This window comes from Conger conger, chromosome 6 (assembly GCF_963514075.1).
Source record: "Conger conger chromosome 6, fConCon1.1, whole genome shotgun sequence".
Taxonomy (NCBI): domain Eukaryota; kingdom Metazoa; phylum Chordata; class Actinopteri; order Anguilliformes; family Congridae; genus Conger; species Conger conger.
The window spans coordinates 11,928,907-11,945,923 of NC_083765.1; the positions used below are offsets into that span (position 1 = coordinate 11,928,907).

General features: G+C 45.5%; 1 protein-coding gene across 1 annotated transcript in view; it reads right to left on the bottom strand.

Moving 5' to 3' along the window:
- Positions 1-17,017, bottom strand: part of LOC133131200 (ankyrin repeat and BTB/POZ domain-containing protein 2-like) — a 46,873-nt gene that overhangs the window by 14,976 nt on the left and 14,880 nt on the right. The window contains exons 2-3 of the mRNA XM_061246438.1: positions 8,693-8,842; positions 2,743-2,950 (exon numbers count right to left, since the gene is read on the bottom strand). Coding sequence (XP_061102422.1) covers positions 2,743-2,950; positions 8,693-8,842 — 358 coding nt within the window. The remainder of the gene's footprint in view (positions 1-2,742; positions 2,951-8,692; positions 8,843-17,017) is intronic.

Here is a 17,017-nt window from a genome sequence, read left to right on the forward strand (position 1 = left end):
TGCTTCGATTGATTTGACAGGATTTGTAGACAGACAGAGTGATTCTGTTCCGATGATGGAAACAAGGCCTGGTGTAGTATATATGTGTTCCTACCCCAGGGCCCAGGCCCTCTGGTTCATGTCACTCACACAAAGAGCTGGGCTGGGGGTGACATAGCACAGCCCCCCACAGACACACAACTAGCAAAAAAGAGGCTTCTGAGAGCTTGGGACTCTTCCTCAACACACTGTCAGACTCCCCTCCCCCTGCTGCTACCCCTCCAATCCCAGAGAGAGGTGAGAAATGTGGCAATCATAAAAAAAGGGGAGGGGCTCATTCCCGTTCTATATTAATACGAAGCTAATGAGCTCTGCTGGGATCCAATGGAAGGAATGGAGTTATGCAAGATGAAATTGTGACATCCCCGGGGAATATTCCAGTCTAACTGACATATGTAAATGACTGATGCCAAAAAATGATGCAGATGTTTCATAAATAAGCAAAATCCACAAAGGACACATGGAAGGAAGAGTGTAAAAACAACAGAAACCATTTCCCACATGGATGTCTCTCCAAGGGCAAAAGCGAGGAAGATCATAATGTGCACTGAAAATAGAAATGCTAAGCCTGTGGGACATTCCTGTCTGGATTTAAAAACCATCTTGATCACAGCTTCATTATCAAACACAGTGTGTGTGTGTGTGTGTGTGTGTGTGTGTGTAGTATGCGTGTGTGTGTGTGTGTGCGTGCGTCTGCTTGTGTTCTTTTAGTGACTTCAAACTTAAATACTAAGATTCAAGGGAATTACATGGGAATATGGAACAATGTATACAGAATGCATAATACAAGAAAGACAGAATTGAAAGTTAACAGAACTGTGTCACTGTTAATAGTTTAAGAGGAAAGGAATTTGTGCAAAATTAAAATAAAACCACGGCAACAAGCATAACCTACCACAAACAGAAAGGGTTGGTCCTAACACATGGCATCCAGCTACATCACACAGATGGACTTAATGAATACTGAAAAATTAGCTACGTGAAAGAATGCCACTGAAGACGTGCAGATCTGAAGAAGAGTTTATTGAGAGAATTAGATAATTCATTTGGTTCACATATCTGAGATTAAAAAGCGAAGCAGCATTGCTGAAGCTCTGCACAGTACACTGTTCTCCCAACAGAGCACTCTCTACCAGTTTGTGGCGCGTGTATGATTTTGGGACCCCGCTCCCCGGGTTCTGCCTGAGACCCAAGCAGCCTGTCGGGCCCACATCAAACCAGCCGCCCGAGGCATTCTGACAGGCCATTGTGCACCTGTGCCACATCACCTTCAACATGCTCCACATACAGCGCCTTTTACAGGGCTGAGTTTGGGTAGGGCTGGGGAGTTAGGTTAGGTGAGGTTAGTGTGAACTTTGGGGGATGGAGACCACACTGGACTGCAGAGAGAGAGCTTTCACGCGAAAAAATGTGTCCGTTTCCAATTACTGGTTTCCCCACAAATTTGCATCTCCTGGTCAGGCGGGAGTCTCCATGGTGAATTAAAACTCTACCTCATACCTTCTTACATCTCCTAAATTTCTGGTAGATACAGCATATGCTTGGGAGCAGGCTTATTGGTAACCAGTAGATATGGTCAGACCCATAGTATTGTACTGAATTGAAAATCATCAGTGCTCATTATTATAGTGATTATTTAAAAATGTAAAACCTATTTAAGGTCATAGTTCAGAATTCAGGCACCTACAGAACACCTGTGTCTGATCTTATGGGCTATGAGGTCATCAAGTAGTATATACACACACTACACAGAGAAAACACAGATACACTCATACATGAACCCATGGCAAGCACACCCACACATCCACATACCACACACACCAAACACATGCACACACCAAAGCACACAACACACCACACAAAGAGACCAAAAATGTGCCCTTGCTCAGTATCCTGGTCCACCTGTGCTTAATAAACCCTGATAGATTCACGGCTGTTTCTCTATCACAGTTCACCAGTATTTCCTTAGCCTTTTTGCTCCCTGAGCGTGCCGGAGTGGGTGTAGCTCTTCCCATATTTCCTTTCCCGGGAGTGAAACAGAAGCTGCTGTGGGAGACAGCGGCGGTTTGGCAGAGATGGATATAAACCTGCAGTGGGATTCACGCTTCAGTCACTTCAGCGTATGGCACGGTGTCGGTGCTTTGGCATGAATTCCATGATTCGCTGCGGGCCCTTCGAGAGCTGAAGTTTGTAAATCAGGGGAGGAGTTCTTAATGGGCTGATTTCATGGGCATTACCGCTGTGGCACCCTGTTTTATGTGCCATTCTTACAAGATAAGCAGCAAAAGCAAGGACTAACGCTGGTCACTCAGCAGAATCTATAATCCAGGAGGTCACATTGCTGACGGACATAAGAAATGAGCCGAGTAGAGGGGCATAGTAAGGATAGCGTATACCGCATTGGTAACTCTTACCCACTATCTCTTTATCCACCCTGAACATCAATCACCATAAGTAGGTATCGTCTCTATATCTGGTTTCGAGGCAATGGGAATTAACAGAACTTCCAGATGGAAAGATTTAATTGTGATTTGGACAACAAAAGAACATTAAGTGGCAGTGTGTATTTTCTAAGGACCTCGTGGTTTGCGGAGGACAGCATAGTAACACACTGACAAAGGGCAGCTGAGTGCTGGGAGGTGTACTGCTGGAGGGGTGTGTGTGTGTGTGTGTGTGTGTGTGCGCGTCCGTGTGTGTGCGTACCTCTCCTTGCTGAGAGCCATGCGTGGGGGGTCCAGGTTGGGATTCTCCATGGACTCCATCTGGGGGCAGCGCAGGTAGTAGTAGAGAGTGTGCAGGGCATCGGGAGACCAGAACACGGTCTGGTGACGGGACTGGCGGGCGGGGCTGGTCCCCGGGCGTACAGCGCTCAGCCTCTGCATGTGATGCATGGCCCGAGAGACCAGGTCGCCTGCAGGGACCAGGAGAAACGCAACATTACAGCCTGCAGGGTTTGCCATTCTCATTGTTCAGTGGTAGTCCAGTGGTTCCCACACCTCTCCGTGGGGAGCCCCAGCCAGATCCAGGTATTTGAGGGTATAGCAGGGGCTACATTAGCTGGACCAGTGTGCTTGACATGGAACACATCAAAAGCCTGCAGCCAGCTGGAGGTCCCCACGGAGAGTACCCAAAGGAGAGTACCTCGACTAGCTCCAACGCTGTTGTAGTTCTTTACCATAATTCTTGTAATCATGCCTTGCTGCTATTTTATAACATTCCATATGACATACCATTACTGCCTATATCTACCTTGACTTGATGTTGATGGCTACGGATAACTGATGCTTTATGTCAGTTGTACCTTCTCTGTTTTCTGTAGTTGTTCAATAACTGGTTCTGTAATGCACTTATTGTATGTCGCTTTGCAAAAAAGCATCTGAAGAATAATGTAATGAGAGGTTTGGGAACAACGGAGTTAGTCCATCATGACAGATGCGTTTGCTGCTCATCCCAGGGATTGCAGTTACATACAGCTACACTTACTGTAAAAACACATTTTCCTTTGATGATCTAAACAGAACACCTTTCCACATGTACTTTGCATCAAATTGTAAGTCTCAATCCATGCACTCCATTTCCCCCCTTACTGCTTACAGAAAAAGTACAGTCCCCTCTAAAACCCTTTCCCATATAATGAAAATATGTAAGCTCAAGATTGGTTTTGGACAGAGGAGAGGGGGAGAGACAAATCCCCACGAGGCTCTTTAATCCGAATCCTCTCCCTCTGTAGCTGTGTTCCAGAGGAATCCTGGGAAATCCCCCTGGGCTCTGGGAGAGGGACAGGAAAGAGAGAGACTGGCAGAGGAAGCCAGAGTCTCAGCCCAGTGGATCTGCGATCATCATCAGATGGCACACAGACAAACTCTGTTTGGCCCTCGCCGAGCACCACGCATGGAACAGTTTACATTCTTCAGAGAAACTCAAATCGAAAACGCAAGAGCACAGTCCTGGCGGCAGCGAAGATAGCATCTCACCGGGGGGACTTCAGCCCGTGCTTGGTGGGGGAGATGTGCAGAGGTAAGGGATGGGGGCAAAGGGATGGGGGCAGTAATTTTGCGCTATAAGCACTTCACATTAAGCGCAATTACTCCACGGTCCATTTTTAGGCAGAAACCTTTGAGTGTGGCTGTGGGAAGTGGGGGGTCTCACAGCAGGAGAGAGACCCCCAGTGTGTTACTCCACGAGCAGCAGGAGGATAAGTGCTTCCTTTGTATCAGTTCAAGCCCTCCAAGGGCCTCAAATGGATTTCTTCTGTAATCGCCCTTATTAGATTTTCCGACCAACTGTATTGCCCCCAAATGGGTATGGGATATTAAAAACAACTATCTTGGATTATTTGTAATATTTCTCTATTTTACTTCGCAGGAGAGCACTGAGAAAAAGAACCCCACAGCATCAGACAATAAAACGAATATAATTTCTATTGTACAAAAACCGTACTAATCACTTACTGTTTCTCTTAAGTGACAAAGCACATTTTGTTGGATGCACATTTAAAATAAGAGCTGCAGAATCAGCCTCATTAAATCATTTTGGATGATTTAAAAACTTGCACAATCATTTTCTTTAGATTCAACCGTTTTTGTCAACAAATGACATATTTAATATGCCGATCTAAAAAAACAATTTCCTTAGCTTCAGCACAGTGCATACCCTGCACTTGCTATAATAACTGTGGCACAGTGCATCGACTTCATTTCCAAAGGTAATATCAATCAGTTGGATTTGTCCACTGCTTTAATCTCCATTCACTTCATAATGCCGGGTTCTCCAGACATGCCAGTGTGCCCAGGCCCTGTCCAGACAATGTGACTCTGTGCAGACACAGTGTGAACAGTGTGCCTGATGCCCTTGGCACCACTGGCTGTGCCAGACTCATGCATGAGCAAAAGTTCTGCGGCTGGTGAGGTGGGGGGGAGCGCTGTGCTGGGGGGATGGCTTACAAAGAGGGCTCTGACCGTGTGCGTTTATGGCTCTTCTCTTGAACTTGCTGCTGGTGGCTGAACTGTATGAAGGTCCTGTTGTACTACAGGCACAAGTGTGAGAGTGTGTAGCTGTTTGCAGAGGAAATTGCCTTCCCCACCCTCTTATTGAGCCCCTTTTACCCTCTCATTCAGAACCACTAACCTAAACACACACCGGAGCAGTGCAGCCACACACATATGCACAAACACACACACATACACATACACAAACATCAGACACACACAGATACAAACATCAGACACACACACAAATGCACAAACACACACACACAGACACACACAGATACAAACATCTGACACACACATATGCACAAACACACACACATACACAAACACACAGATACAAACATCAGACACACACATACACACACATATGCACAAACACACACACATACACACACACAGATACAAACATCAGACACACACATATGCACAAACACACACACATACACACACACAGATACAAACATCAGACACACACATATGCACAAACACACACACATACACAAACACACAGATACAAACATCAGACACACACATACACACACATATGCACAAACACACACACACATACACACACACACACCGATACAAACATCAGACATACACATACACACATATGCACAAACACACACGCACACAGACACACACAGATACACACACAGATACGCACATACACACACATACATACACACAAACTCAGATACACACATACACACATACACACAGATACAAACATACACAAACACAAATGGGGCAGACGCTGCAGAACAGAGCCCGGTAGCACACTTGTACGAGGCCTCCCCATGTACAAGCAAGACACTCCCCACATTCATAATGTAATCAGGAGTCTGAACAAAACATGCAGTCATTCCCACTGAAATACATGCAAGATCAAATCAAACTTTGCCACTGCAAAAATAAACTTCAATATTCAGCATTCAGTATTCAACAAATCTTATATTTAGACTTAAAATTGTATTTCCATTTCTTTTTTGCTAAATAAGACAACAATATAGCCAATGAGGTTTGACTCATTTCACCATTTGCTAATGAGGTAAGAACATTTAACTTGTCATTACAAGACTTTGTAAGACAGTCATAAGTAGTCACAGCCTTGCCCAGGGAGGGAGGGAGGGAGGAAGGGATTTGGTTCATAGATTGTTCCTCACTAGGGCCGAGTGAGAAACAATATTTATCAAATATCTTTTGAGCGCACCACCATGTGCTGATTTGCCTTTCTTTCTGTTTTATTTCTTAAATTTTGGCTGATGCAATGGTAAATATCCAAATGTCAGAGGCCACAGGAAATGCTTCCAGGGGAAGAAATGCATGATCACTAATATCCATTAGACAGCCAATCACCAGTAAGCTCACGCAGCTCCCATGTGATCATGTGACGTCTCCTCTGATGCGGTCCGGACTCGCACTCTTCCTCTGTACTCGCATCTCACAGGCCACTATCAGGCCATGGACAGAACCTGACTATCAGCTGCGAGGTCCCACTTCCTGTCACTGGGTCTCACTTCCTGTCACATTGTTCCACTTCCTGTTGCAGGACCCCACTTCCAGCTGCTTGGATAAGATGGATGTATGTTGCCCAAATGTGCCCACGGTCAAAGTGTGCCGCCTTCTTACTGGTACCATGAGAGATTATACCCACAGAGGCAGAGCTCGTACAGCACAGTCACAAACTCTGCCTTACTCATTTCCACTGCACACTTAGTCACCAACCTGCTGTTCCCGCCAGGAACACACGCACGCACACTCACTGGCACACATCCACAGCAACACACGCACGCACACTCACCGACACACATCCACAGCAACACACGCACACACACTCACCGACACACATCCACAGCAACACACGCACACACACTCACCGACACACATCCACAGGAACACACGCACACACACTCACCGACACACATCCACAGGAACACACGCACACACACTCACCGACACACATCCACAGGAACACACGCACACACACTCACCGACACACATCCACAGCAACACACGCACGCACACTCACCGACACACATCCACAGCAACACACACACACACACTCACCGACACACATCCACAGGAACACACGCACACACACTCACCGACACACATCCACAGGAACACACGCACACACACTCACCGACACACATCCACAGGAACACATGCACACACACACACACACTCACGACACACATCCACAGGAACACACGCACACACACTCACCGACACACATCCACAGGAACACACGCACACACACTCACCGACACACATCCACAGCAACACACGCACGCACACTCACCGACACACATCCACAGCAACACACACACACACACTCACCGACACACATCCACAGGAACACATGCACACACACACACACACTCACGACACACATCCACAGGAACACACGCACACACACTCACCGACACACATCCACAGGAACACACGCACACACACTCACCGACACACATCCACAGGAACACACGCACACACACTCACCGACACACATCCACAGGAACACACGCACACACACTCACCGACACACATCCACAGCAACACACGCACGCACACTCACCGACACACATCCACAGGAACACACGCACACACACTCACCGACACACATCCACAGGAACACACGCACACACACTCACCGACACACATCCACAGGAACACATGCACACACACACACACACTCACGACACACATCCACAGGAACACACGCACACACACTCACCGACACACATCCACAGGAACACACGCACACACACTCACCGACACACATCCACAGGAACACACGCACACGCACACACACTCACCGACACACATCCACAGGAACACACGCATACACACTCACGACACACATCCACAGGAACACATTCACACACACTCACCGACACACATGCACAGGAACACACACACACACTCATCGACACACATCCACAGGAACACACGCACACACACTCACGTCACACATCCACAGGAACACACACGCACACGCACACACACGCACACACACCGACACACATCCACAGGAACACACGCACACACACTCACCGACACACATCCACAGGAACACACGTATGCACACACATTCACGACACACATCCACAGGAGCACACGCACACACACTCACCGACACACATCCACAGGAACACACGCACACACACTCACCGACACACATCCACAGGAACACACGCACGCACACACATTCACGACACACATCCACAGGAACACACGCACACACACTCACCGACACACATCCACAGGAACACACGCACACACACTCACCGACACACATCCACAGGAACACACGCACACACACTCACCAACACACATCCACTCGACTATGTAAACAGGAACAGGGCTTGGGAAGGAAAAAATTATATTTGGAACAAATTTGTCCCCCAATATTAATTAAGCAAAGTATAATAATAATCATGTACTTTTCAGTTATTCAGTTACCTGCTATTACCCAACACAGCCAGAGAGATATGGGAGGGGAACAGGGGAAGCAAAGCTCAAGCAGACAGGGGAGATGCAGCAGACAGACAGACAGACAGACAGGAGAGGTGCAGCACAGACAGACAGACAGACAGACAGACAGGAGAGGTGCAGCACAGACAGACAGACGTAGCCGTGGCTAACGCAGAGACACTCACTGAGCTCAGAGATGCTCCCCACACAGGTGGCCAGCAGGGCCTGCTCCAGGGTGTGCAGCTCCAGCTGTGCGTAGGCGTCCTCCCGACTCTCCACAGCCGTCTGCTCGCCCTCCGTGTACGGGCTGAAGTGTGCAGGCAGGGACAGGACACCTGCGCGCGCACACACACACACACACACACACACACACACACACACACACACACACACACACACACACACACACACACACACACACACACACACACACACACACACACACACACACACATAATCAGTGCACAAACTTTCTACTGGTCAAAGCCTTCCATGAAAACAGCCACAAAATTCAATAAATCATAGAAATAATATTCTTAATAAGAAACTCTATATGAACGAGTATAATATACAATAATAAGATAGTAAAAAAAGGGCCTCCCTATTCATTTAATCAATATACAGGTAGTATCACACGTAGTTTCCTATGACCTCATGTATGGTGTGAATACACCGGTCATGTGATGAGTGTCTCATGTGGAATACGGCGGCAGACATTGTAATTAAACATTCCCATAAAAACTCTGGGTTTGAATCATAGAGACCCGCCCCTCCCCAGCACCACCAGCATCTGGCTGTGATCTACACGATGACCGCATTCATTTACCATTTATTTACAAGAGAGAAGCTGCTGAACATGACCTGAGGGGAACAGTGATGAAACCAACCTGAGGCCAACCACAGAGACAAAAACGCCAACACACATTGTGATAAAAAATAAAATAAACTGCTGTACGGTGTTAAACATGTTCCTTTACCAGACTACAGTCTCTGGTAAAGGTCTGGCCAGTATGCAATAGCACAAGTGTAACAACTTAAATGTGTCATATTTTCTCATGTATCTTTAGTAAGGTAAATAGGACCTTTGTCCATATCAATAATAGATGATATGATAAAAATAATCAAGGCAGAATTTGTATTCATTTTAAATAAATAAAATGAATGAATAAGCCCATATGTCAGTTTCACCAACAATGTAGGACATTACAATAATTTTCACGCTGCAATCCTTAGAACAGCCTTTAGTCACGTTATAAGCCCACAGAGGAACCTCACACTCTCAGCTACGCGCTCATAAAAAAGCCATAGACTCATTAATATCCCACAATTCCAGAGCTCAATTCCAGAACTTGAGAACGAAAAGACATCTCTTTTGTCTAGTGCTAAGCAATTAATGACACAATTCACCCGGCTCTACTGCAATCTATCAGGCTGTATGCACCAGAATGGAGGGCCTTGGAAATCAAATGCATTTTGTGTACGGCAAACACAATTAGAACATGCCCTGAACCTCAGCAAGCATGTTTGTGCAGAGTTGCCGGGGGAGGCTGATTTCTCCTAATCTCCTGTATCTCTACACGCAGAACACTTCTGGGAAACAGAAAGTAGAACGTGAGCCTCGGCTGAGTGAAAACAAAGGAATATCACCTTTTAGCAGCAGAAGCCATTTTAAATATTCAGGATATTGCACTGCATCCTTGCACACAGGTGAATTCACTGGAAGTGTTCAGAACAACATACACATCTGCTGCCAATTCACCAAAGCAAGACATGGGAACGTCTTTCTTTAGAATAAGAGAGAAATATCAAAAGAACTAGTGAAAAAGAAAAGAGAGGCGGGGGACAGAGTAGAAATCATATAATAAGACAGGCAAATAAGTCTTGTTCTTCCTTCTGGTGAAACAGGAAGTTATGGATTTGGTTTAGTGCATGAGTAAGGCTAACGGAGTTTCCCTGAACAGTCACACCAGCGACCCCCGTCCCGAAGGCCCAGGCTAGCTGATAAAATTGGGTTCACACTAGGTTCCAGACAGCACTACCTCCTCCACAAGCCCGGGAGACCCCCTTCTGTCCTCTTCTTACCCGCCCTGTGATCCACACCAAAATGCTGATTCAGCCTCAGGTCATAAAGCACTGCTCTGAAGTCTTTAGTCTTTAACACAGTGAAATGTGAATACTGATCCAGAAGACCTAGGGAAATCGGTCTCCACCATTCTAGCCTGCAGGTCCACCGGATGAATCAATCAGTTTGAGTGTCTGACATAGACAACAGCAAAAGAGCCATTACCCATGTTCCCCAGGGTACTGAGAGGGGCTCATGTGTTGCCCCTTTACAGTTGAGAGACTAATTCAAACCCTTACTACCAGCCAGTAATTACAAAATGACTCAATTTGCAGGTACTAGATATGTGGATAGTAAAGTATGACTTAGTGCCATTGTTAAACTGTCAAATAAAGCCGATCAATGAGTTGTAAACCATATTTTTTCCTAAATATCGCTTGGAGTTCAAACCATGAGTCAAAGACAGTGACAGACAGTGTCTCCGTGGACTGAAAGAAACGCGTGCCCACTTCAGCATAGTGACAGACACTAATGACTCAGCAGTGTAAACACACGCTTATACACAGTGACAGATAGCATACGAGGAGGTTCTCTCTTATTCACTGAGGCTGACTCCTCATGAGCTCATTCATCGGTGTGAACACACCCTCCTGGAGTGGAGGGGGTGGAGGCACAGAGCAGGTGAGGGAGTGAGAGAGCGGACACTGTGAGCAGGGTGATGGTGCACCTGCTGCACTGGCATAGGGCAGCCTGTAGCATAGTGGTTAAGGTATATGCCTGGGATACGCAAGGTCGGTGGTTCGAGCCCCGGTGTAACCACAGTAAGATCCGCACAGCTGTTGGGCACTTGAGCAAGGCCCTTAACCCTGCATTGCTCCTGGGGAGGATTGTCCCCTGCTTAGTCTACTCAACTGTACGTCGCTCTGGATAAGAGCGTCTGCCAAATGCCAATAATGTAATGGCTCCACAGACACGCCCAGTGAGCAAGCCAAACGGGCACTGCGCTAACGCTAACGCTAACCTGGCGGCCGGCCTCAGCTCCGCGGCTGAGAAGCGACAGTGGCTCAAACGGCCCTTCTGTTCAGTTACAGCGGTAAACCGGGCCAGCTGCGCCACTGAGTGGAACTATTCTCAGCGGGCCCCAGAGTAGACAAACAGCGAAGCTTTGCGCTGGCATACGAGGCCGACGGCTCTGCCAAGCAAAAGGAAAAGAGCTCGAGACGACTGATCACGGAAACATCTGGTACAGAGGCCGAAATACAGGCGCATTCTTCAGTAAAGACTTCACATGTCAACACACAGTCAACAGAATTTGAAACAGTATTTTAGTTCTCCTGTTACTTTCAGCAGAGAGAGTGGTTGCAGAGAGCACAGGGACATTATGAGTTTGGTCTTAAAGAACTCAGACGAACTTAGACTCGGTGACTTCATTATTGCAAGACACTTACATGTTGTGCTCCTCACCAGACACTGTCATTATCAATTTTCAGTGTCCAGAATGAAATTAAGCACACAACATCAGACACGACAACTTTGTCTTCTTTTTTTTTTTCAGCATTTGTGTGTTTGTGCGTGTGAAAGAGAGATAGAGAGAGAGTTTGAGAGAGAGAGAGAAATAATTAGAGGTTATGTACATCCATATTGAGTGAGCCATGTAGGAATTGCAGTATACATATTAATGCACATTTTGGGGGACTCAGCTGTGTGTTGCTACATTAATTCATGCACAAGTAAGATAACAGTCTAGAGTTGACTCTAGGTGACATTTACATTTAGAGTGTCAGGTTCATGTCTCAACATGAGGACCAAAGAAGTGCCAATGCCAGTAAAGCATGTCATCATGTGGTGAAAAAATCTAAATAAATCAATCAGAGCCAAAAAACATTGACACTCAACATTTTTGCACAGGAACTTGGTAGACCAAGCACTGTATCAAATACATTATATGGACAATAAGTATTGACAACTGCCATTGTGAGACTGTGGGGTGTGAGGGGTTCAGTCCCTGCACCAATGACTACTGCCACCACCCAGGAATGCCCTTTGTGCATTTCACAAGCAATTACAATAGGACACAAAGAAGGATTTTCTCCCCACCAAAAGCTGTATTTGTTGACTTTGTGCACCGACCGCTCGTGGACTGCGCCCATTCTGCTCTCTTTAATCAAATGAGCAGGCCTAATTTTTGGCAGTTGGCTCTGAACAGAGCTGCAGTGTGAGTATCAGCTCTTTCCCCAGGTGTGACCCCGTGACCTGGGCCTCTGTGTCGTGGTCCGGCTCTCTCCCATTGTGTCAGGGCTGCGGCGTGTCTGCGGTGTATCTGCTGACTCTGTCGCTTCCATACAATGGAGCTGAACTCCCATGCCATCTTCCCCTGCACGCTTTGACCTGTCAATCCACTAAGCTTAATTAAGCACAGATAAAGAGCCTAAACCAGGCAGCTCGCCACACAAGCCTGTTAATTATAAATATGGACCAAACATTTTTTTAACCAGTTTTAATGTTGGTTATACCTTTATCTATTTTACTAAAAAAGTAATAAGGTTACAGCAGGGGTGTAAGTGGCAACTCTGGTAGATCAGCCAGTATAAACACACACACACACACACACACACACATATCTATGTGAGGGCTAAACAGACAGCCAAAGAATGCATCAGGACTAATGCATGTTTACTAAAGTGCTTATCACTCCTGAAACGCAGGCTGTGTTTGACGACTTGCGGACAGTGAATACAAAGGCTGTAGCCCGGCGGATGTAACAAAGATGAAGGTCCAAGCTCAGTTTTGTGGTTCCTAAATGGACGGACCACTCTCGGGTCTAATTTGAGACAGATCTTTGAGGTTGTAGCAAATGTGTCATTGTGTTATTGCGAGATTGCATCGCCACAGATGAAACACTGCAGCAGTGTAAATAAATATATTTCATTTTATACTAAATATTAATCTAACCACATGCAGTAGGTGTCTGTGGTGAGGCCAGTCCACAATGTCCTTGCTGGAAGCGGGGCTAGCCACACAAACGAGCCGCGCCCGTTTTCCCCCAATCAGCCATCCTCCACACCGGCAGCCTTTAAACCCCTACCTGCTTCAACAGGCCTGTGCGCACAAGTTGTGTTCCTTTGTTGCTATGGCAATGACAAGTCACGCTGTTTCTATAGAGACTGGGCTGAAATCTTACATCAAGGAATATTTCCATTCAGCAAAAGATGACAGACAGCCCTTCTTTTACACAAATGGTACTTATCCATTCATTTCAGTGTGTCAGGCTTTGAGGAGTCTCGCTGGAAGGAAGGGCGCTGAAAAGAATTCATCATTGTGCAACATTTCTCTGCCGACAGTATAATCCCTCGTGGCACTGCTCTCCTGCAGTCGAATGGTCCCAGCTGTGTTAGCCTTTTTTCCTCCAGTTTGCATCATCCGTTCATACAGGGCTCATAAGGGCTGTCACTCAGAAGAAGAGAGAGTGCTCCTCTTCAAATCAAGTGCACTTCTTATTGCAATACCAAGTACTTCAAACACGATGAACAGGATTATCTGTCCTTAACCTTTGTCTCGCAATGAATTGCAGTTGGGAGTTTTTACCTCACAGTTTGGTGAGTCACTAGCAATCAGATTGTTCTTTGAGAAGAAAAGCAAATCACTTGCATTCCTCTGCAAAAAGGACCAATGTTATTTGAACCCAGGGCAAACTTCCGTACCAGTCTGTCCAACGTTTCCACATCCAAGAAAACCACAGTGTGCCTTCTCTACTACTGGAACTAAAATACATGGTCAATGGAAAAAGATCACAATTCTAGGTCTTTAAAAGTCATTTTTGTACAGTAACATTTCCCCAATGGCAAAAAAACATGGTTACAGATTGCAGTCTTGTTGTACTCAAGTCCAAGACCTGGAGTCTCACTCGGTTCACAATAACCATGACTTGTGAATTTACTTGGACTTGACCTTCTGTGACGTAGGACCTGGTGGTTTGTTGACCTGGACTTGGGAACTGAATACTGAATTACTGAATTACTGAAGACTTGAATTACTGATTGTTAAACGACTTCACTACAACACCGGCAGATTTAAACAGCGTGACTGAATTTCAGTTTGAATGAGCATCAAATCACAAAAAGGCTTTTGTAAGGAGGGTCCTAACACCTCATTGTCATGTTCATACAAAAAGGCTGTGCAGTATTTTCATACCATCAGCATCGACATGGAAATTGTCACTGGATTTAATGCTGAATGAACGTGTGACAATGCACCTGCTGAATGTGTTCTCTTTGTACAAGTATACACAGATATCTATCTAAACCTATGAATTACTGTATAAATGTTTTCCTGCTTGTTGGCTGGTACTGGTTCTGACATGGTTTTTGTGGCATGGTGGTCTGTGCTCAGCTTGAGTTTTGTCTCACTATAGAACCATGTCTCAGCTGTTCGCTGCATGTGTTGTTGATTAACGACAACACCTGTTTTCCTCAAATTACAATGGCCACAGTGTACCACAGCACAAGCAACAACATTCCCAAAAAAGTGTCTGAAAGTCTGTTAGGCTTATGAAGGTAATAACCTCATCAGAGGTCCAGTCACATACGATGTGACTAGAGGCATATCCTCCACACAGGAGCTTGCAGGCAGTGGGGTGTTTCTCTGAAGGTTAGAGAAACAGTGTGTTTATGCAACTGGTATGAGGCTGTGTTACTGGGGCCGCCCTGCAGGCTCCAGCCATGACTGCGCACCGATCACTGCACAAGGCTGTTCAATCATGGCCGCCCTGACTGACAGACGGCGCTGCCTGTTCTGTTTGGCATCATGCACACGTCTCAATCCCACCACCTGGGGGGTCAGAGGTGGTCCTGAGTTAAAAGGGGACAACAGTTTTATAACCCCTGTGTGAGGCCAATGTCACCCAAAGTAACAAGAACTGGCCACAAGGTAACTAGATAAAATAGAATTATAGGCCAAATCTATAGTATCAAAAACAAAAAAGTAATGTTAGGAAATAAAATGTGTTTGGAATAAATAAATATGAGGGTCAAAGTTTCCTCAAAGGGTGATAATGTGCCCAGGAGCTTTTAGTCATTTGGTTATACTGTGCATTTTTAAAAGCTTTGATGTTAGCTTCTAAACTTTACACCGATTTGTGTAAGCAGCTCAGCTAAAAACCAGTCTTTGAGCCGGCCCTCAAACTTTTAATCCCAGCCAATCTTTTCTTCTGCCTGGTACATGTAAACTTAGTTCATGTCATCCTTTCAGTTCTAACAAAACTTAAATTTCACAAAATAGTTTTTTTTCTCTGCTACTGAAACCCCAAATATGCAATAATTGAAGCACTCAAGCACCTCAAAATATGAGAAAGGTTTAATCATTTTATATAATAAATACATGCATTCAAATGTTTTGAACTCAAGAAGCAAAGCAATCTAGTACAACTTGGAATACATTTAAAATAATCACAGTTGTTTCTGACCGTTTCTGTTTTTATTTGGGGAGACCCAGGCTTTTTCAATGGGCTCCTCTTAAATTGTGGAACAAACCTATTTTCTTCGTTCTCGCGTCAAAAATGTTAAACAGCGAGCCTAGGCGCACAATGTTCTCATTATCTCGGCCGCACAATGCCGCCGCTGTTGGGCACGTGAACCGCACCGAGTCCGTTTGACTGAATGTTTGATGGAGACTTTAGTTAAGAGGATCGGGTGCACGTAGCACCGTTATCGCGAAGCATTTTTAGATAGGGACGTTCAAACAAGTCCCACCGGGCATGTCTGAAAATATCAGAGGGGAAAAAAAATACTTCCCCGAATCCATTTTGTCCCTTTCTTGCCAGGAATATTGTTTAAAAAAAACAGAGGCCACGACTGTGGATGTTAGCAAAGTGGTGTTTATGACTGGTTTGCCGCACAGTACCTGCGCTAGAGAGAGGAAGATCAGGAGCTACAAAGCTCCAGTTTTATCCAGCAGAAAAATAGAATTACACTGTTTGTGCAATCCAGCAAGTTTACGACTGGATTAGAATTCTTCATCTTTTTTTCTAGCCTTAGATCATTTAGAGTTTATCTCACAATAAATGGGGTTTACTGAGAGATTGTGCATTTCAAAGTATGACTGAGAACTGAATTCCTTTGAAATCTAAAGCAGATTAATATTCTCTGGAACCCACAGACAATTCCGGCAAAAACATCCTAAGGCTGCAAAGTGATTTGAAATGTTGTTCCATAGAATACATAACCGCACTTTCCTGGCAACATTAAGTGACATTCCGCCCAGTTATAAACAAGACTAATGCACCTCCTATAAGTATGAAGAGTGCACTGCTCACTCTTATATGCCACATAGCCCATGCATCGTGCACAATGTAAAACTGACAGCTGTTTTCAAATGCTTCCCTCTCAAGAAATACTCATAAACAAGGAGCCTGTGTACTGTGTATTCAAAATAAATATATAAGCAAACTATA